This window comes from Dysidea avara, chromosome 3, assembly GCF_963678975.1.
Source record: "Dysidea avara chromosome 3, odDysAvar1.4, whole genome shotgun sequence".
Taxonomy (NCBI): domain Eukaryota; kingdom Metazoa; phylum Porifera; class Demospongiae; order Dictyoceratida; family Dysideidae; genus Dysidea; species Dysidea avara.
In genome coordinates this window covers 12,010,881-12,034,497 of record NC_089274.1, presented here as the reverse complement: position 1 = coordinate 12,034,497, position 23,617 = coordinate 12,010,881, and the positions used below count along the sequence as shown (strand labels likewise).

The 23,617-nt window shown below is 37.1% G+C and overlaps 1 protein-coding gene across 1 annotated transcript in view; it reads left to right on the top strand.

Moving 5' to 3' along the window:
* Positions 1-11,451: 11,451 nt before the first annotated feature.
* Positions 11,452-23,617, top strand: part of LOC136249382 (integrin alpha-3-like) — a 28,199-nt gene continuing 16,033 nt past the window's right edge. Inside the window, exons 1-9 of the mRNA XM_066041361.1 lie at positions 11,452-11,704; positions 17,962-18,101; positions 18,146-18,222; positions 19,258-19,441; positions 20,401-20,477; positions 20,524-20,587; positions 22,009-22,131; positions 22,190-22,234; positions 22,585-22,673. Coding sequence (XP_065897433.1) covers positions 11,514-11,704; positions 17,962-18,101; positions 18,146-18,222; positions 19,258-19,441; positions 20,401-20,477; positions 20,524-20,587; positions 22,009-22,131; positions 22,190-22,234; positions 22,585-22,673 — 990 coding nt within the window. The 5' untranslated portion in view covers positions 11,452-11,513. The remainder of the gene's footprint in view (positions 11,705-17,961; positions 18,102-18,145; positions 18,223-19,257; positions 19,442-20,400; positions 20,478-20,523; positions 20,588-22,008; positions 22,132-22,189; positions 22,235-22,584; positions 22,674-23,617) is intronic.

Here is a 23,617-nt window from a genome sequence, read left to right as displayed (position 1 = left end):
TTTTAAACAGAATCAATGTGTCAGTAGCTATAGCTAACTAGCTACCCTGCACAACGTGACACATTGACTGAATAGTCTGTGCGAAATTTATTGCGAAGTCTTACATGCGTCTGACTTTTATTAAAGTTAGCTAGCTAGCTGAATGCTCTAATAGAGTATTTAGGTCTATGGATCCTGCCAGAAGGATTAAAAAACAATAATCCCCTTTGGAGGGATCAACAGCTGACAATTAAGTTTTTCTTAATTTACATGTAATAAATTAAAGAAATAATAGCGAACACTTATCATCACAGACTGAGCCATCAAATGGGAATCTGAAAGCACACATTCCCGGGTACTTGAATACATTAATTATTTCACTCTCTCATAGTGGCCTCATATTTAAAGTAATGCCGTGTTTGTGTGTGTGTGTGTATGTATTGCTGTCACTCTCACTGAAAGCTATGAAATCTGACAACTGTAACATGGATTGATTATTAGTATAAGTTTAATAAGTCACACTTATAAAAGGAGTGACATTTGTACTAAAATCACAGTTTTGTTTGGGCTGCATTATACTCTATACTCAGTAGCTACTCTGCTCAATAAAAAGCTGTTAGAACCTTTTGTCGCACTCAGTTAGTGGCATGCGATTATACTGGACAAAAACTGTAAGTCATGTGTGACTTTAAATTCCAGCTATATGCAAAGTTGTGGATGTTTCTTAAAGTTTTGTATAACTATGTAGAGATCAGTGGAAGTGGATTCTGTAAAACAAGATCCATGCAGCGTACAGATAAACTGAATCTTATAAACTAAGGACTTGAAGGGGTTCAATCTCAGCTGACATAACTTATAGTAATAGATTTTTATTGGTCTTGTCTTAATGCTGAGACCATGCATATAAAACATTTTAAACATGATTGTTCGATTGTTCTATTAGAGTATTTATTTGACTAGTGTACCAATCTTTTCAGATTTTATGTTTTATGGCATATATATAAGATAAAGGTCTACTCAAGTTAGCCCCTCTCTTTTTAAAAAAATGATTGAACATGCCCTCATCTGCCAAATGCTGCTGTAGAAAGACGCTTCTTTTTAATTTCACTTCTTATAATATACCCATGTCATAATCTATGATGTTGTTAATGTGTACACTCAACCTGCCAGATGTTGATTAAAGTGCTTCTCAAGGTTTCTTGCACTACCTTTGTTGCTCATGAGTATAACACCACTAGTATATAGACTCTATGCTCAGTATGCTGTGTATAGCTACAGATGCTATAACATGTGAGACTCTGCAGCTGGAAGTAGACACATCAGTCCACCATCTCTGGACTGTTAGTTTAGATAGCCAGCAAACTCTTTATTAGTACATAAGATTCTTGTATATATTATGTATGTCTTTTGCCTGCTGGAAAGTTGTTGCTTAGATATGTTTAGCATATAAATATATTGCTAGATGTTTATCAATAAACAGAGCTCAAAATAATGGTTTGTAGTCTGCAGTTTTTATGCCAATAGCAGTTTCTGCAGAACATTTGAAATATTTCACAGAATGCACTATATCATAGAATGAAATTATAGCTAGCTGGATCGTTGGCTCCTTCCTTTCTGTCATGCAAAACTTCTGAAATTAGTACCCACTATAAATTAGCAATGGTCACCTATTCAGTTACAATAGCAGTATAGCACTGCAAACCATTAAATTTTGACAGCAACTGCAGGATAAATTCCAGTTTGATCTGGTGTTATTGTAGTGTAATTCTTTTGTATTATTGTATAAGTGCAATAACTTGAGCTGTAACAAGGTTATATACATGACACATAAGTGGACACATATCCACCAACTCCATGCATGCATACACATGCACTTGTTTAGATCACAAACATGGCAATAAAGACCACAAAATGGTTAGCTACTACACAATAATAATGAACATGCATAATGATTAAGGATGGTGCGTGTTCTAACAACTTTTTTATATTCCATTAAGTTATGACCATGTGATGTTCAGCTGTGTATAGTGGCTGTCACTACTTGGTAGTAATGAATGTAGTGACGGTGGTCACTACCTTAATAGTGAGTGCTGTGAAATATATAATACATGAAGTGACCTCTTCACTACTTTGTTTTCAATACATGCATTGCTGAGCATTAGGTTCTGAAAATCCCCTCAGTCTGAAATTTGATCTAGTAAGCTTGCAGCAGGAATACCAAATTATTCAAGGCTGGACAGAAGAAGGCATGCATTAAGAGTTCAGTGTGGCCGGTTTCGCTAACAAGAAGAATACATTAATTCCTCAGAAGTGGATGAAGGGAGGACACGTGCATGTAAACTGAGAAACTGTAATAAAGCAGTCAGATTCACTTCAATGGAATATTCTAATAAAACAGTCATGCATCTAGTGCTTTTATGAAGACAGTTATATTATATCTTCAACAATACAAGGCACTGTTACTGCACAGTGATCTGCAATCACTCAGTGCTTAGCACTGTTTATGTCAATGTTGGTCAAAGTTTAGTTTGGGTCATTCCATACCAAATCAACAAAAAAAAATCCGGACCCCTTTCAATTTTCGTGAAATTTGGTACAAACATGACCCCTTTCAAGAAACTTTCTCACACCAAAATTTGGCTCATTTCATAGGTTTCCCTTTAAGTTATGACCACTCAAAGTTTCTGCTGAAAATTTTATTTTGCTTACATGTCTTCAATAAAATGGCCATAACTTTGCTTGTGATTGACGTAGAAACATCTGGTTTAGATTTTTGAAATGCTTATTAAATTCACTTTCAGGTGATATATAATGTTTTATAATCGTTCAAAGGAAAAGGTCAAACCACAAAAATGTAGCTTTTTCCTTTGATCTTAATTTTCAAAAATATAGATTCTTTAATTAAATATATTTTTGGTTTACATGATGCTCTAATAACTACCATTCATCACTGTGAGTTTAAAGTTGGGACCAATAGTAGATCATGAGTTATAAGTGTTAATGTGTAGCCTTGTAATCACTGTTGTTTGTATGGTTCAAATACGCAAAGATGCAATACAAATTGCAAGTAACTTTATATAATAGTACGTCACAATTATTTTATACAATGTTGGTTTGTAAGTAAAGTTAATTTGTTTATGTTTTGTAAGAAAACCCTGTAAAAGCTTGTAATTAAATACATATACTCAAGTAATTTACCCCTTATCAAGCTTGTATATATTGTTTCTGATTATGACACCAAGTCGAATATTCAAGTTCAATATTTCATCATATAGTAGTGAAATATTGAACTTGATGAGATTTTCACTAGCTACAGTAACTGCTACTGCTACTGTTAGCATTTAATGCTGATTGTTGATATGCAAGTACGTATTTTGATACACAAATGTAGCTATAGTGGAAACTGTCTAAGCCAGTAAGGCCAATTTTTTTTTGGCCTTAATAATGTAGGTGGCTATTTATATAGTTTGATGTGTACAAATCTTTTACTTGAACAATTTAAAGTTGGCCCTTAATCGAAAGGTGGCCTTTCATTACAAGTGGCTGCTAAGACAAGTTCCACTGTAATTTGAAACACTTACAAATAAAACAATGTTATGTAGCTGCATTCACACAGGCATGAATGTTTCAATATTGTAATCTACTAGAGCTTTTCTAACAAGTAGTAATGAACAACTGATGTAGTATTAACAGTCTTTTCAACTTATACCTTCAAAAATTCAATTGTGTACTGATATCAATGTATCAAGTTTCCATGTGAATGATTGTAGAGACTGTCATGCAATATGCACCAGTTTCAGTCTCAACTTTTACTATAACACTCTGATTTAACTTTGAAGTTAGTTGCGTTGACCCTTTCTTTAATCGATTGTTGATGTATTTCACTTAAAGCTATAGATATGCATCAGTGTGCAATTGCTGTAGTGAACCTTTGTACAATGTAATTTCTATGGAACATTTCTATGATTCTAATTATAGAATCAAATTATGAGCTACATTGCTATTTTTATCATGATACAACTGATGTATGGAGTTTAAGCCAGTTAGCTTAGGGCCAAAATTTATGGGCCTTAATGTGTAGGTAGCTGCTTAATACATTTGCATAAGTATACAGCAACAATTTAAAATTGGCCTTATTGGAGTGGTGGCCTTTCTATACAGGTGGCCACTTTCCACTCTATTCCATCAAATTTTTAATTTGACGAGTAAGACAATACATAGTGGTTTTAGAAGTGTACATTTTTCCAGCAAAGGCATTATTTATAGGTTCAAACATATAAAGGTGGCCTTTAAGTGGCCATGCAGTAGTAGGCATTCCCTTTCAGAGTATGATTCAGAGTGATATACAGTGTAACATATCTTAGCAGCTACCTTAAAGGCCACCTTTTTATAAGGGCCAACTTAAAATAGAATATTTCTACTCTAATGCAACTATATGAAGCAGCTATCTAGGTATTAAGACCAAGAAGCTTTGGATATCACTAAGACATGACATTTCGATTCCACTTTACATGTACATATGTATGAATAACTGTGCATGTCGTTTGCATCCATTATACACGCGTATACGATTGGAAACTATCATCATAATCTGTGGCCGAATATTATTGTACAGTAAGTAAAATTGAAAGAATACATTGGAATATCATTAGTTGTACAGTAAATCCCTTATAAATATAGCTACCTCTATAATAAGACCACCTCTATTTATAGGACACTGAACTTACAGCAAAAACATAATCAGTGATTCTTTTATTAGGCAGCCTTATTATTGCTCCAACTTTCTTAGCTTTAAAAGTGGCTCTGTTAGTATGGTTTCAGTGTACTGAGCCCTTGTCAATACAAACCCTAACTATTTTAATGCATAAAATGATTTTTGACATGCTAATATAAGGTCACTTGCAATTGGTATTGGAAATTACACTGAAAATACCATACAAACAGTAGTGATTACAAGGCTACACATTAACACTTATAACTCATGATCTACTATTGGTCCCAACTTTAAACTCACCATGGTGAATGATGGGTATTAGAGCAACATGTAAACCAAAAATAAATTTAATCAAAGAATATATATTTTTGAAAATTAAGATCAAAGGAAAAAGCTACATTTTTGTGGTTTGACCTTTTCCTTTGAGCAATTATAAAACATTATATATCGCCTGAAAGAAAATTTAATAAGCATTTCAAAAATCTAAACCAGATGTTTCTACGTCAATCACAAGCAAAGTTATGGCCATTTTATTGAAGACATGTAAGCAAAATAAAATTTTCAGCAGAAACTTTGAGTGGTCATAACTTAAAGGGAGACTTATGAAATGAGCCAAATTTTGGTGTGAGAAAGTTTCTTGAAAGGGGCCACGTTTGTGCCAAATTTCATGAAAATTGAAAGGGGTCCGGATTTTTTTTTGTTGATTTGGTATGGAATGACCCGTTTGTCTTATTGTTACATGGGAGATGCTGGACTGAAGTCATCATTAGTCACTATAATATACACTGTAAAATAAAGCAGTGTTCATGGTGCACACTTTGGGCCTAAAAGTGTGCACCATAACACCATTTTTGTGTGCAAAGCATAATTTCTCTTTAAATAGTGTAATGATGATATAATTGATGAAATTGACTCATTCAACAACCCTTAACATCACAAGAAATCACTGAGATTGTCAACTGAAACATTTGACCCTTTCTTTGAATATGGTTTAAACGTAACCATTACATCAACACTATAGAGGTACTGTGTTTTTCTTATTCGCTATGAGGCAATGCAATACACTGTAGGAACAGCATATTCAGCACAATTCCAGCAGTTAATGAAATAGTATAGCACAAGATAGCAATCAGAGATGGGACACAATAATTATGCAATGAAGAGGCCTTGCAAACTATCATGTGCATGTCCATTAGAAACCATGCAATAATACTTTGGATTTCACTTTTAAAATGAATAAACAAGAAGAGATTTTAGAGATTGTATATGTATATATACAGAGTGTGGAGGCTATAAGAATTTAATCTGAATTGACTATATAGCTATTATAGTTGCTACAATTTTTTGGTGAGTATACATGTGGTGATGTAGTTTTGTGTCTTGGAATCAATACTACCACAAACCACACTTCATGCCGTTTAAATTAATAATTTTTGCTGCATATAGTAGCTAATAGCACAAGCTAGGAAGGGGAGTTAGAGCACCTCTTAATGCCTGAAGTGGCTTAGCTCCTCCACTTTCAAAGATCAGAACTGTCACAAGCATGCAACCATAGAGTTGTTTAGCTACACTCAGATGCATGCAGCTCAGAGTAGCCAAGAGTGTTATGTCTCTTATTTTTTTGTACCACAAGATTATGTAAGTGTATCACAATTTCATATTGAATCGATACACTTACACTAAAAACACGACAAAAGTTTAAAATATAATGAGTCTTGTCAGGATTATATTATAGTCTGTAATAGTTATTTGTACCAAAACTATGTCCTGACTATTGGTTTCAGAGTAACGTTTGCAGTGAAATAGACTACTTGGTATTTACACCTTGCAGTGTACAAAGATTTTGAAGTTGTTTGATACCACTTCCTTTGCGCTTGTGCAGTGAACAACCATACATATTTTTGAATTCCACAAAGAGTGCAGTCATTGGCTATACACAATTTGTAATTCAATAGGTCAGCATATGTGACCCAGTCTGACAAAACCGGGCTTATCGCCTATTTAAAAGTATCAAGAAATTCCGGTTTTAAGTATTTAGTGTGTTGTAGCTCGCCAATGGTTGAAGCTATGTGTACCAAATTGTCACATGTTTTACACCAATTCCTTACCTTCCAGAGCATCCACTGTGCAAGTAGCCAACAATTAAGTTTCCCACCATTTTAGATAGTTTTTAAACTGAGGTTGACTGTATCAGGTGAGCTGCAAATTGGGTGGGAGGCGGGGGTCCTGGAAGGCGGGCAAGATGGTGTTCAAAAATTGAAAAGGAAGGCAAAGGGATGAATCAGGCCAAGTTTTGAGCCATTGAGGTCTCAAAACTGGCTAAAATGAAAGGAAATTCACAGCAGAGGCAGTTATTCAACACCACAGAGCTGTACAGCCACATACAGTCTTTCCCAGGCTGACCAGAGCTCCATTAAGGCCCCACACCACACATACGGATCGCCACTGGGCTCGGGAAAAGCAGCCAGCAAAACCAGACCACTCAAGTCTAGCTGATTTTAAATGTGGAATTAGATAGTTTATTCATGTGGCTGTGTGTCCTGGGTGAAAAATCAAATCTGCTGACATGGGCGATAAGACCGGTTTTCTCAGACTGGGTCACATATGAATAAAATAATAACACAAATCAAGAGTACAAAAATTGAAAGATAACAAAATACAGGTAAGGAGTGTGGTCTTATAATTGAAACTCATTTGCAGACATATAGTGTGTTTTGAGCCTAAGATATATAGGCACAGTAAACAGTAGTGAAATGCATTAAGGCTTGTGCTCAGAGTTTCTAGTGCTTGATTAATTGTTTCATGAGCCTTCCTTTTTTTATAGATTATAGATTAAAATTTAAGCTAAAATAGCTACTACTAATTTAATTAGCTACATGCAGTTTAAAAAAAATGCATGTGAATAAGTGGCTGTTCTATTAGAGTGGTTGACTGCTCTATTAGTATCTCGATCCCCCTTCCCCCATCCTGTTTCCTGACCACCTATATGCCATGAAGAGTACCTCTTCAAGTCAGAAAAACAGTGCAGTTTTGAGCTGTTTATGGCACAACTCATTGAGTGATCTTTTCAGTACTTTTATTGCTCAACTTGCAAAATACAACATACATAGGTATTCTAATATCCAACTCTCCATATATTCTCCAATAGAATCCTGGCACAAAATAACAATATACATGCATTTAACTTCTGTCATCTGAACTCCAATGGGGATGAAAATTGCTATATGGGGTTTGCCCACATGCTGATCATCATGGAGATCTTAAGTTTTACTGTGTGTGTTACAGTTTTGTAATCTTTTAATGTATACGAAATACTTTGAAACTTTAAAAATGTACTGTTGGATGGAAGGTACTATATATAGAGGGGAACTTTGGTGGGGGAAACTTTGGCGATTTGCTACAAATTCACCAAGCCAATTACTTTGAGATTAGCATCTCTATATGTGACCAGATTTTACAGAACCGATCCAAATCGCACATCAGGCAAAATCAAACTAACACCACTAGTGGATAGCTACACTATCGTACTACAAGTTTTGACCCTCAGCACTACTCAAACTACACGAGGCTGGTTTTTACACACGTCTTTTCTGGGTGGTGTGGAGTGCTCAAATGGCGGTTTCAGGCCTTGTGAAGGATCTGGCTTGGCAAGAGTCAGTGGTTTACTGGTGGACAGTCTTATAATGTTGGCCAGACGTGTTCTCTGTTGATTTTGCTACATATCAGCCACTAAGGAGCCAGCACAGCCCTGTAATCTGGTGTCTGGACTCCAATCGTGGTCTGCCTCCATTTTGAGGCCTATCTTTTGCCCTCCCCGCCACCCCCCAGCCTCCACCCCACCCCCCAGCCTCCACCCCACCCCCCAGCCTCCACCCCACCCCCCAGCCTCCACCCCACCCCCCAGCCTCCACCCCACCCCCCAGCCTCCACCCCTTTGTGAGCACTCGTGATACTACTTCGCTCGTCCAACTGCTCAGATTTTCTATCTTATTTGGCGGGAAACTGTACAACCAGCTACAAGTACTGGAAGTGGCTTGAAAGGTAACAGATTGATGCATCTTTTGTGTAAATTTCATACGCGTGCTTGCTATCCTTGGAGAGTTATGCTGGCTTCAATTCTTTAAAACCGTTTATCTCGGAACTTCTAATGTGCGATTTGGATCGTTTTTCCAAAATCCAGTCACATATTGCCAAAGTATATTTTGCCAAAGTTTCCCCTCTATAAAGTATTCACTGGTACGGTGACTTTTAAAGTGTGTATGTAGTTGCTCAGGTTAGTGGTTTTCAGCTACACAACAATTTCTTATGGTTGTGTCACCAACGTATAAACTCAGCATAACAATGCCATAATTGAAACCACACACAGTAAAAAATAAGTAGTGAATACTGTGGCAAGTAGTGAATGTCACTGGAAATTCTCAGTGATGTAAAATGGCCAGTGATGTTCACTATTTTCCACAGTCACTAAAATGGCCACCAATGATGTTCTCTATTTTCCACAGTATTCACTACTTATTTTTTACTGTGCAATTCCACCTTAGGTATTGTTGTATCATCCACTTTAGTTGTTTATCTTAAATATAGCCACCTGCATGCCTATGGGTATATAAGATTGCATTGACCAGAGTGTAGTAGGTGAAACATATTTGCTCACCACAAAGCATACAAAGTTTGCTGAGTTACTAGACACGTACAAGCTTGCAGTCCAGGTTGTTAGATGGCTCCCTAATTCAATTGTGCCATTTTTCTTTAAAATTTATGGGGAGTTCTGGAGAAAAAAATCAGTTTAGCTAAAGCACTGCAAATGCCAAAGTTACAATGCCTAGACTCAGGGATACCATGCACTGAAAAGCACAATGGGTCAGCACAGAAGCCCTGGTAAGGCCATACATAATATTATGAGTATGTCTGTCTATTGCTACTGTTGATAGTATAAAAGAGCTTGGGACAGAACTTAACATGAGAGAGCCACTATATATCAGGCAAGACCTACAAAACACTTGGATTAATTCGTAGAAGTTTTTCAGGTAGTGGCTCAGTTATAACCAGAAGAAAGGTATTTATCTCACTCATTCACTCACAAATCCTCTATTGTTCACAAGTATGGAGACCTTACCTAATTAAAAACATTAATATGTTAGAAAGAATACAAAGGCAGACTACAAAGTGGATTCTGAATGATTACCCAAGGGGTAGGTAACAACCTGAAATTTTGTAGATCACCTCTGAAATTATTTCTGAAAGATGAAATATTGCCTGAAATTTGTGCAGTTCAAAGATGAAATTTGATGATCAAAAAGATGTAACTAAAATTTACGAAATTTTACAGTGTCTAAAATTTATGATTTACTAATTTTAGAATTACTGAATTTTACGGAGATATTTGAACTGAAATTTGTCTTGAAAGATATGGGTATAGTCATCTTTGAAATTTCGTAGATGATCTTAGCTCGTTACCTACCCCTCGTGATTACCAATCATCATACAGGTCTCGTCTGGTAACTTTACACCTGTTACCATTAATCTAGCTACGTTATGAAATGAACAATATCATGTACTTTATCACAAGCAACAGTCTTCACATTTCAACATTACTAACAGTGTTGGGCAAGTTACTTTTTAAAAGTAACTAGTTACATATTACATATTACTTTCAACTGAACTATTTAGTTACAGTTACATATTACCCATAAAATAAAGTAACTATAATAATATTACATATTATATTACTTTGTGCCCACAGCCTTAAGCTGTCACGTGTGAAACTATCACCTTATCACGTGACATGATTGCGTTGTTGGACAATGTGCAAATCTTGGTTATAAGTAAGAAGCTGGTGAATAAGCTTCATTCAGTAGGCTTCATTACTTCGTTGTGGCTAGGTGTTACTCAGTGGATTACTAACGAGATTAGTAACTTCGTTACTTGTAGTAATAATATTATATGTAATGATTCGTTACAGTAACTATATTACTTAGGTAGCACGTTACATTTTTAAGTAAAGTAACTTGAGTTATATTACCTGTTTTTATAGCGTATTTCGTTATATTACTTAGTTACCACAAAAGTAATAATATTACGTAATGCGTTACTCCCAACACTGATTACTGAGTATGTCCAGTGTAAAAATTAGTTCTAATACTCATTTTGGTTTATCCAAAAAAACGATCCATCACAGATGTTCCTCCAACATAGCTCAGAACTTTTACTTTCAGCATTTGGAACTCACTACCTAAAATAAATCTATCTCTATCTACAAACACCATTACACAAACTCTACAACTTCATGTGGGATCATTTCATACAGCAATTTAATGATACTAATGTTCTGGTTTCCATTACCTTTTTTTTTTTCCCGGGCTAGATGGACTGCCCTTGCCACCACCCCCAGCACTAGGTGTTAAAGTGCTGGACAGCTGCATGTCCTTGCTGCCACTGTTCAACAACGTCACCATCGCCAATATACTACTGTGACTAATTACTTATGTTTTATGTAGTGAGTCACTGGCAGCACTTACCAGTGGCTTTCAGCATAATTTTATGTACTGAAAAATAAAATAAATAAATAAATACTGCATGCGCATGCATGCATGTATAGCTATTATCTATTACAAATAACTCACCCGGACTCCGTGCTGTACGTGTTGATCGCACTGATTTCTAACTGCCAAAGTTCCCGGTCACAGACTTAGTGCACGTGCGGCTCTCGTGAATCAGAAAGGCGCGCACGTGGTGACGTCACGTCCTCTATAATTACAATGTCATCGTGGTTCAGAATATGTTAAAAATGTAATTTGTGATAATTTTGGTAAAAGACGTTATGAAGGTAGTACTACTTGCAACACTGCTAACATTCGCTACATGCATTGTGAGCATCTTGGGAATAGATTTCCTCGATACTGAGAGTGCAATCGTACGTCGATCACCTGAACCTGATAATGGCGGCCTCTTCGGCTATTCAGCCGTACTACACAAATTTCTCCTCGAAGGAGACACCTTCAACAACATGAGGTACTGTACTAGTATGGGTATAACATAGCCCGGAGTATGTATAATCGTTCTTTTATTTCCATCTTGTGTTTTTGCCGCCGTAAGCAGTTTCGTGCTAAGAGCAAAACCACACGACAAAAAATCGCGCTATGTTCAACTCCCGGGGGAAATAGACACAGTTTTTCAGTATCATATGTTATTCCTTTTGCTTTGATTGGCACCCTTAGGCGTTTGCATGATGCTCTTGATTACAGTTTACAATTAATTAACTCATATGGGTTGGTGAAGTCAAGTGCTGCTCACATCATTGGATAGCACTATTAGTAATGCGTGTTGAATCGTGTAGGAATTCTTGGAGTGTTGATTAGAATGTCACTTGGAACTTGAGTGCTCAGAATCAGGAGTATCTGAATTTTAATTTTTAATATTGTTATATGTGAAATATGACAATGCCACTTCTCTGAGATCAGTACACAGATCACACTTAAGTCATGGTGTTCTTCTTGATGTGTGACTCACACTTAGCCTACAGTTTCAGTCAACATTATTATTGTTAAGACAAAAAAAAAAGTTGCTGACCCTAGCTAAACCATCAATTGTGTTTTGACTAATGTGCAGTTTGTGTGAGTGATACAGTGATGTAGGACACAGGTTATCATATAATAGTCATGCAATTCGATAGAACCTTAATCCAAGGATTGATGAATTTCTGGTCCTTGCCAATGGTGCAGTTGATTGGTGACGTTGTGTTGATTGAGTGTTAATCATATACAACATTAGATGGGGTCTACCTCAATTGCTCACAGCTATGATAGGCATATATAGACAGTATACCTTCTTCATATTTATTTTACTGGTGCAGTTTTGTGTGCGCGCTAAGTTAGGGATATGAAAGAAGCTCAGTATTTGGTCCCAATGGTAGCATATCTTCAATAAATGATGTGTATTGGAGTCCATTTCATTTGCACTATGTTACAGTGGTGTGAGTTTCACAAACAATAAAAACGTACTCTGTGAAGATCTGTGAAGAATGGTATATATATATCTATCCAAGAGTATAGTGTATCTGTAGAGGGTGAAGGTGGAAGTTTGTATCTCTTGTATCATCCGCTTTGTCTAGTGACTGACTAGTGTGGTGTGTTATAGCAAATTCTGCTCATCTTGTAGTTAGGTATGAATCCTTTTGTTGATTCATTACATCAGTCATCAATTTAAATGTTGTAGCTGGAATTTCACCAGAATGTCTTCAACATATGGTCTACTCAGGACATTGTATAGTTGTGGAATGCTGGTGTAGTAGTAATTTATGTCCCTGACATGTGCTGTTTAGCAGTAATGTGTTAAGCTTCATTCCTTTTCCAATCATTTGTGGCTCATCAAGTTTCTATTATGTCAAACTAATGTTATTACATGTATCTTTATGAGACCTGTTGTGTTTATTACCAAGATTTGTTATGGGACACATCAACAGTCACACATCCATTAACCACATTGTAGTTGTGGACCAACATCAAATATGAGGAACCATGGGTATGATTCGTTGTAACACTGACTGCAGGATATCGTGATCATACAGTAGATCCCTAAGGATGTATGCATGTGGATGGCATGTTTCCCACTGTTATCGCTAACTGGTATCACTCTGTGGAGGTTTACAAGCCTCTCAGGTATGCAATCTAAAACTTGCATGAAGTTAACTTGGTGATCTCTGCCACACATATTTCCATGTGGCCGTGACATTACCTTGCTAGTATACTAGTAGTGAACACCATTGTCCTGTCCTTACTAGGCAGCGAAGAGGAAGACTGTTAATATGTGTGTAATAGCATGTAAAAGCCTGCCTGGTGAGTTTTGGCTTGAGATATTGGTGGGTAGTTTGTGTATGTTGACGCCTGCATTACCAAACCATGAATGGCGCTTTCTATGAGCTTTTGTGAACTAGAGTGAATGTGTATACACACATTGTAGGTAGTGATACGTACTCCAGTCCCCCAGTCTGCATGTAACATAGTTAGAATGTTGTATAACTTGTACAGATCAGGTGTACTCCACATGTTTAGTGATGAGTGTCCTACTGTCAATGGGTCAAAGTAATGCACATGTATAAACAATCTCAATATTTGCTATAACAGTATACGGTTTCTCACTGTTATCTGATAGGACATATCATGTTATTACTTCATCTCTACTCGCTATGTGAGGCTTCAAGTGTTTTTTAGTTGATCATGTTATTGGAATGGAGTAAAGGCATGTATTGTAGTGTAGGGACTGGTCTTTATAAGAGTCATTTTCTCTGCTGCCATTTTTGGAACGTAGAATATTTCAAAATGTGCACATTGTTAAGTGTTTTGTTGATTTAATTGGGTGTAACTAGTCACTGGACTGGACTACTAGACTGACATATTTTTGGTTTTTACATATTCTGAGGATGATTCTATTGAGTCTTGCTAGTGAAGGGCCTTCAAATAACTTTCCGTCTGCTACTAAAATGATGAGTGTGAGGAGTGGAGTAAGCAAAAGCTGACCTCTTGTGATTTCACTACTTGTTATGTTCTACAGCACTTGTAGACTTCTTAGTGTATTGTGTTTTGATGTAATATATGGCGATAGCTAACTGAAAATCATTTTACTATATTTGTGTTACCTATCTGTATCCTTGAACTAAATACTATAGCTCAGATTCCTGGGACACAACCTATCCTTCCTAGGACAATCTATTGTAGCTAAATTTGTTCCTACATGCATACAAACTCATTACACAACTGTAGGGTTTTTCTATCATGATTGGTTCTTACACGTGCTGGTTGGCGTACTATAATATCAGGGGTTAATCTAGGGGGGGGGGGGGGGGGGGGGCACAGGCCCCCTCTGGGTTAGCTATTGCCCCCCCTAGGTTTATACCTAAAGCCTTGAGAAATGGAAAGGTTTAATTGATCCCAAAATTGTATAATCCAATGGTCAATATTCAATGGCATCACAGTAAAATTTCACCAAAATTTAGTATATTACACCTAAATTTTCAAAATTTTCCTGGGGGAGCATGCCCCCAGACCCCCCAAGAATCCGAAGCGACTTACTTCGCCCCCTCTAGGTTTATATTCTCGGTTGAGCCCTGAATATGTGACCAAATTTATTAGCATTTTACAAGCTTGCTACTATCTCCAAGACTTTGTCGTTGGTTAACCATAACTAGCACATTCTCTGCAGCAAACTGATAAGGAGTATAGTATATGTACTGTAGAAGAACATGATAAATAGAGGTGAAATCACTAGAAGTTAGTTTTTGCTTACTCCACTCCTCACACTCATCATTTTAGCAGCAGACTGCAAGTTCTCTGAAGGCCCTTAGCTAGCAAGACTCAATAAAACCAACCTCAGAATGTGTAAAAACTAAAAATATGTCAGTCCAGTAGTCCAGTCCATTGATTAGTTACACCCACTCTTATCTACTGTACAACAGGAAATGTAAATATCGACAAAAGGAAAATTTGGCAAATGCACAAATAATCAGCTTTGATGAATTAATATTTGACGAACAGCAAGAAATCACAGACTGACTTTTGTGAGGCGCTTATTGACATTGACAAATTAAAATCTGATTCATTAGATTTGTTAAAATTTTCTTTCATCAAAATTTCTAATTTAGCGCTAACTTATTTGCTGATTATAGTGGTCTCCTGTGACAATTTATTACACCTATAATTTGACCTTCAGTTACTTGGGATTCAATGAAACCTGTTTTGCTGTGTTGCAGCACTGTAAAAATTTGTACAAACAAGAGTTAATATGGAGAAGAATTGTATGGAGTTTTAATAATTATATAAACTCCTCGCCACTATTATTAATACTCAGGTGTAGGCGAGATATCACCATCTTGTTGGAGGACAATTCCTGGTACTCATCATTCCACTTTATGTTACTGACCACTTCCTGTGTTGCCATGCTGCTAATAGTGCTCTAATAGTGTTAGGTTTCATGGGTTGATGAATTCCATGAAAATCATGTAACTCAGTATGTTATGCCATAATGGTAAGGTTTGGGGATGTTTTAAAAGTATAAGCTTTCAAATCTTTAATAGTTCTGACAACTGTTTCTTAGAGACTTTTGATCACTGTTTGTTAGAGACTGCAGTATCCATTGACCTGTTCTAATTGTATTAGTGGCTTTTGATTAAGATGATTTCCAGTGTGTGTGTGTCAGGGTGTGACCATACAACACCTTCAATAAGTGATGATGAACCACTTTGATCTTTTGTTTTTATTTATGCAGTTTTACCCAATGGTATTAGTGAGTCATTGTAAGTCAAGTGCTTCCATAACATCTAGTTAAAAGTCTGTGTGACTACATCCATATTGAAAATAGGAAGAGTTTCTGGTGGTTCTCATGATTTCATTATAGCTACTAAAATATTTACAATACACTTTATCATCACATCATGTGTTGAGGTATTACTCATTAACACGATATAGGTGATAATGTGCGTGCGTGATAATGTGTGCTTGCGATTGTGCGTGCGTGTGTGTACTTCCTCAAAAAGTCCTGCTTGATGTTAGTAGTATATAGTAGGAGTTACTAGAAAACATGTAGCTTTAAATTAGTTCCTTAACAATGAAGTGACCTCAAAAAGCCGATCATCTCACAAGTGTTTGGCTTCATACAGTATTGGCTTCTGTAGATTGTGAGGCCATCCAAGTGTTAGTGAACTATATCAAATCATAATGAATATTATCAATGGCTTGTGGCCTCAAGTGTATTTTCCATAAAGAACAAAGGATATCATCTTGTTATGGTTAGCTGTGGTGTGTGTGTATATATATATAATGAATGAGGTCCATTAGCTGGCCACTGTGAAACCACAGTTATGTGTATGTGCGTGTACTAGTGGTCTAGCTGTGTACAGTGTGGTCTGTGTTGTGGTTAGCTGATTTAGTAAAATAACGTGTGTGCAAGATTTGGGACCTCAGTGACTCAGGTTTGTTCTACTGTTTGAAATAAGGAAATCTGTATATAGTCTGACCAGATACAACATACATGTCTCAGGGTCACCGAGGGTTATGGCAGTTGTCCTGTGCCAAGTGTAAGTTACCACTTTAACTGCTGCGTGCCTTGTTGTAATACAAGGTGCCATTAGGCTTGTTGATGTACAAAAGTGATGGTGATAAATTCTTTTCAACCATAGTGATGTATTACATATAGCAATACTCCACTGATTCAGACGAGGGATCGACAAACTTGACAAAACCAGCTACAAGATTTCACCATAATCTTTAAGATTTCCATTAATTTGATATGTTAACTTGTCCAGATTTTACCAACATTTCAGGCTTGTTGTGGATCCCCTCAGATTTAGACCAGTCTGCCTTTCTCTACGGCTGGTTTCAAGGTTTGCTCTGCAGTGGGGTGAAAACCCAGTGCGGCACTTCAATCATCCCATATACTGGGATATAAACACTCAATCATTCTTGGTAACATTCCCTTTATTGATATTGTATAGCACTATTGTCGTCTTTCAGTGATACATGTAGTGTATTTCTCAACACATCAGCCTTTCTGTAGCTATGTTGCTCCTATAATCAAGTTCCTTATCTAATAAACATATGCATATGCTCACAACAATTGGTAGCACAATGTTATATATTTATATGCAACTGCTCAGAGGGTTTTGCACAATAATCATTTAAATAGAGGCTATGAAGTAAGAGCAGGGTCATGTACTGTAATATCGAAGGTGACGAACAAGCATTGGTATTCCCTACCGAATTCAGATTTGTTGTTCGATACATAAAATTTAAGCTTGTGTTGTTGCTGTGTAAGTATGTACAGTGGCATTATATGATGGTTAAACAATGCCACCAAGTGATGTAGTAGCATACAGAAGAAGGAGCCCTCAAATGTACTTTTGATCCAATAGTTATGTAACAAATGCTAGTATAGCTGTCACGCTACTGATGTTCTGCTTTCTTGCAAGTACTGATTCTTCACTGTTGTTCCAAGTGTTTGTCACAGATGAAATTTTTGACTGCGTGATCTGGATTGTCATGGAATCAAATTATCTTGTTAACCTTGTTTTCTGCTTTTACCTGGCTTCTGTGACCCTACTGTGATTTGTGAACTACCAGGCAGTTTGTTGTTTACTCTTCATGTACAAAATGGGTGGAATTGTCATATCATGCAAATTGCCTATATAGCTACCATGAGAAGTCTTAATAAATGCACAGAATCCTTGACACTGCAAATGCTGTTAAGGAACTTGTAATAATGTTTGTGTTGTGTTATAGGCTGCTTGTTGGTGCTCCTTACTACTCACAACCATCAAATGAAGGAACAATACAACGGACGGGTTCAATATTCAGTTGTAGTCTAGTAAATGATATGTGTGAGTTATTGGGACAGAATAATTCATTTTACACTTTCAATGGTAAGTGTGTACATCACATATACATTATGTTATGTGTTGTACAGATGATATCTTTACTTTTAATAATGGCACTGATCAGTTGTTAGGAGTGTCACTGTACAGCAGTGGAGAAAGTGTTGTGGTATGTGTGTGTGCATGCGTGTGTGTATGTTGTGTGCGTGCATGTGTGTGTGTGTGTGTGTGTGTGTGTGTGTGTGTGTGTGTGTGTGTGTGCACATGCGTATATGTTTTGTGGTATGTGTGTGTGTGTATGTTATGTCGTGTGTGCGTGTGTGCATGCGCACATGTGTATATGTTGTGTGTGTGTAGTGTGTCACTATGTGCTGTGTAGTGTATTTGATATATGTAAGTGTGTATGCATGCATGTGTACATATGTACTGTGTGCGTATATGTATCATACATAGAGAAGGTGTGTTTTTTTTGCTTCCAGAAAACTAGTAAGTCCTATTTTCTGTGGTACATACATCTACTCTTATTGGTCCTCTCACTGGCTTTAAATAAAAAGATTTATAAGTAGCATCTCTCTTGGCTAGACATAAGATGGAGAAGATGGTTGCGTGCGCATAAGTGTGTAACTGTGTATAGACGGGTTGCCTATTTAGGGCGTGTCCCTTGTGTAACGCGAGCAAACGCGACTTTCTGTTTTACGCATGATTACAATGTTGGTCAAGAAGTCAACAAAAAACCCATTTTTTAAAATAGTTTGACAAACGTTTTTGATTCTTCAAAGGTACAAGGCGAGTTAAAATCATCCAGTCTATCATTCTAAGTAGTAGCAAAGTCTTACAAAGAATGTTTTCAGTGAGTTTTATTGCTTTCCAAAAACCTGAGATTGAGAGAAAATCATCTTCTCGTTCAGCCTTCACCTTACACGCTGGATATGTTAATAGCTTGAACCTTTCTCTATAACATACTTTCTGTTCTGAAGGCTGGCTAACTCTTGCTTGCTAAAGTTAACCGAAACGTTTATTTTCTCCATTAACTGTATACATTTTTGACTAAGTGAACTCGGAAAGTATGTGGAAAATTTACACGACCACGCCTTAAAAAGGTAACCTGTCTATATGGAGTGTTCACTTTATTTTATTGATAATTTAAGGTCAAGTTTACGTGTTCCATCTACCACTGGTCCTTTTGTACTATGTTCTCTTGTAGGCATGTGCACCTCGATTGCAAGCTAACTTATCTGAAGTGGATGCTGAAGCCATACAGCAAGACCTCTTTAACACTATTCCATTCTTCTCTTACCCAACCCTCTTCATCGAGAACATGCCAGGAAGGTGCTTCATTGGTACCAGAAGTTTGGATGATTTTAGGCAGTACAACTATTGTCAGGACAGTGAGTTGATAAATATCATATACTTTTTTTTACTTCACTGTATGAATTACGAAGAGTATAATACTAGCTGGTCAGTGACCACACTTGTTGTATTGCGTAAATGCTGCCCCTTGAATATATTTCATGATGATTGAATTTGTTGAAATTGTTCTATATATTGACTCTTCAGTATTACCAAACTTTTGAGCAGGAGTGCTAACTAGAGCTTTAGTGCTAACAGCAGTTGCTGTTTTATTTATGTAGGCACATTACTAACAAATGTACTGGGCACCTAGTTTGTAGACGCTTTGTTGTATTGAATATTTAAGTTCTGCTTTTTTCAGATTTATACATATTCGCTGCCCATGAATACTGCCACACCATTTTTCAAACCAGGTCAAGAACAAATATGTTAGCAGCAATTATATATATATGTGTGTGTATCAGGTCATAATATTTATCAGGTCATAGTAGTGATAATACTTTTTTTTTGACAGAATTCTAACACTAACACCACCTTAAAAAAGCACCCCCAATCACAAAAGAAGCTTTGGGAGTTAATTTATAAGTAGCATACTTGTAGGTCCACTAAATATAATCAGAGTTAGCCTCAATTAGTTGTAGTACCTTGGCCTTAAGGTAACACCATCACCCTTCCTGAAATGCTATCTCCAGTGCTGCCTGGACCCAAAATGTAACCAATCACATGCTGGACACAATATGCATTGAGTAACACATAAAAATTTCCAGATATAATCTCCACTATATATTACTCGTTACTCTGTCATGTAACGTGTTATATTACTTGTTACTGCATAGACTTGGTTAACTATTGTTTCATTTTTTAAGTGATTTCTATTTTATTGTATTGTAATTTTTATAAAAATATACTGTATGTTGTGTATCTTGCTTTATTACTTGAGAGAGTATTTTCAAGCATACAATTACAAGTGTAAAGTTGTTATTTTATTTATATACAGATAACTACCGAAATATAGATACTTCACGTGTTTCTTTTGAGCGGTGCAATATTGGTTTGTCTTTAGCTGGATCAGAGGTGAGTGTTTCATTATTGTACGATGCATACTAAACTACTTGTCTAGCCGGAATCAGAGGATAATTCCACTGTTGTGTTTGGAATGCCTACATCAATAAGTCCATCTTTGGGTAAGTGAGTAGTGTATAGTTTGGGTGGCTCAAGTTCTGATACTTGGGAAAACAGTTCTTATATGTAAATCTGTGACTCAGTTCTCATCTGTTAGTGTGACTCAGTTCTCATCTGTTAGTGTTGCTCTACAACAAATGATGGTGCTATGCAACTTATAACAATCTAGACACACAGTTAATGTAAGGTTTGCACACTAAAAGACACATTACAAAGAAGCTATCCTAGCTACTAACCTTGCAAACATTACACTTAGTCATTGAGAAAGAGTGTAGCATTTGCTATCTGCCGTCTGACTAACAACAGTTATTTTTGTAATAAATGTGCAGTTTGTACACACTGCCTAAAATGCCGCCTTTAAAAATCATCCTAGAAACATCTTGCGTGTCAAAAATCACCTTTGCGGAATAATATTAATTCATCTAACATCAAATACAGCATTAAAAACAAGATACAGGCAGATGGATATAGAATTTTTTAAAAATCACCAAAGCTTGAATTTTTGCCTGCCTGCCTGCCTGCCTGCCTGCCTGCCTGCCTGCCTGCCTGCCTGCCTGCCTGCCTGCCTGCCTGCCTGCCTGCCTGCCTGCCTGCCTGCCTGCCTGCCTGCCTGCCTGCCTGCCTGCCTGCCTGCCTGCCTGCCTGCCTGCCTGCCTGCCTGCCTGCCTGCCTGCCTGCCTGCCTGCCTGCCTGCCTGCCTGCCTGCCTGCCTGCCTGCCTGCCTGCCTGCCTGCCTGCCTGCCTGCCTGCCTGCCTGCCTGCCTGCCTGCCTGCCTGCCTGCCTGCCTGCCTGCCTGCCTGCCTGCCTAACCACAGTTGCAAGACTAGAGGCCAAACAAAGCAACACATGGCTACAAACTCATCAGTGGTTTAGTGGACTTTTCTGACTTACTTGCTTACTTTTTAACTCGCTTACTTACTATTGCACCATAGACCTATAATAGAGTACATAAGGGGATAGGATATGCAAAATAATTTCTCATGTTGCACATCACTTCAAAGGACAAGACAGTTTTGTGCTCAAGTACAGAAATTAGTATTCTAAGCAGCGTAAATAGTAGTCCAACAAGTGTTTAGGCCTTTGTGAGAGATTTGACAAGGGAATTCAAACTGTAGATTTTGTAATAAAGGTTATTGCATTAATTGTGACTGTTACATGCCATTGTAATTTTATGCATAGCACTTTCATACCTCATCCATGTTGGCTGGGTACAATCAAGCCTTTAAACTGCTCATTGCAGCATACTCGTACCTCTAAAACTTTAGCTTGATGTCTTCTCCTACAATCAATCAATCTTCATTTATTGGCCCATTACTTTAAATTGTTAGATTCTCCCAATAGAAGTCGTCATTTTTTAGCAACGTCGCTATGGAAAAGGTTTAATTCAAAGGCATTTTGTAATGTCAAGTGTTACTACTGTAGGATCATTTCTAAGAGCAATGATCAATGATGAAGCTGAAGTTGTGGAAGAAACAGCGTCAAGAAATGCTTCTACTACTAGGACTTGTCCTGAAATCGATCAACGTTCTGATTTTGCATATGAAGGTGAGACTCTTGTTTTTCTGAGTAATTTGTGTATGTATCTATTATTGTGTTGCTATAGGATACTCAGTAGAAGTTGGACACATTGCCAACCCTACTGTACTTAGTAAGTGATCACACATCTCATCCTCCACATGTCCTCAATGGATCACGATATGTTGTGTAATTTCCTACAAAATAACAAACAAATTTAAAAATAATAACAAATATAGACATAAGCACTGCCCATGAGCACTACGAAAAATAGTTTCTATATTTGGTCACAATCTTTGGTGATATCGTGTGTGTGTTTTATAATGCTCATGTTCTTATGAAATACAGATCTTTGGATTTGTCTAATATTCTTTTTTGTTGTCAATGTTACAATGGCTGTTAGTTTCATTGACACCATTTAAATGTATGTTTTACTTAGTGATTCTTGTCAACTAATGTAGTGATGTTGCGTATACTTTATAGATGTTATTTCTGGTCAGCCGAGGTATGCAATTGGAGCATCAGTCCGTGCGTTTCCTGGAGAAAGTGATGGCGAGAATGCAATTGGACTGGTAAACACACACAACGCACACACTTACCTACCTTCCTTCCTTTCTTCTGTTTGCTGCTGGTAAAACGGTCATACAACCCCAAGCTAAGGGGAAAGCTTAGAACAAGATTCTAGATATCTGGTCTACAATTGTGCACCGAAAATCCATCACTGCCATTTGTCACAAACAGAACAGTGAACAGCTCCTTTTGTTAAGAACTGGCTTCAACACATTTGTGTCTTTTCTTATCACTTTCTCTGTAATTGTTCTTTGGCACTCTTCATACACTACATTATTTGCTGCAACAGAAACTTTGCCATTATCATAATTGTCTGTACAGATCGCTCACCATGTTTCTTTTGATGTTGTTGCTTACTTGTACCATTCACTCTCATCAACTTCAATAACTTTCCTTATTACATCTCTCCATTGTTTTCTTGGTCCTGATCTTGGTCTTGGCTGACACAATCATCCTAACAGTATAGTCTTTGGCATGCAATTTTCTGGCATTTGTGCTAAATGTCCTAACCATTGTAATTTACCTCCTCGTTGCAACCATTACTGACGTAGTTTCTCCTGTCTGGTAACTCCTAAAATTATTGATACATATGATCAATCTTTCTTTTATGTCTTGATTGTCTTCTAAGTAATGTCCAGCATTCTGATCCATACAGCAAAATAGATAGACTTAGTCAGTGTTAAACTCCTATCTGCTCTTCTTAAGACACCAAAAGCACTATATGTTTTGGCTATCCCACTCTGTGTCAACTGTACCTGAGGAGGAGATTATTGATCCCAAGTATGGGAAATCTTCTACTGCCTCTACACTACCACTACTAACTAGTATTGGGTCACCATCACATACCTTCCTTCCTGTTACCATGTGTTTAGTTTTTGGAGTACGTACAGTGACACCAAAATCACTACCAGTACTCCAAAGCAGCTTTCTCTGCACCCGCCCTTGA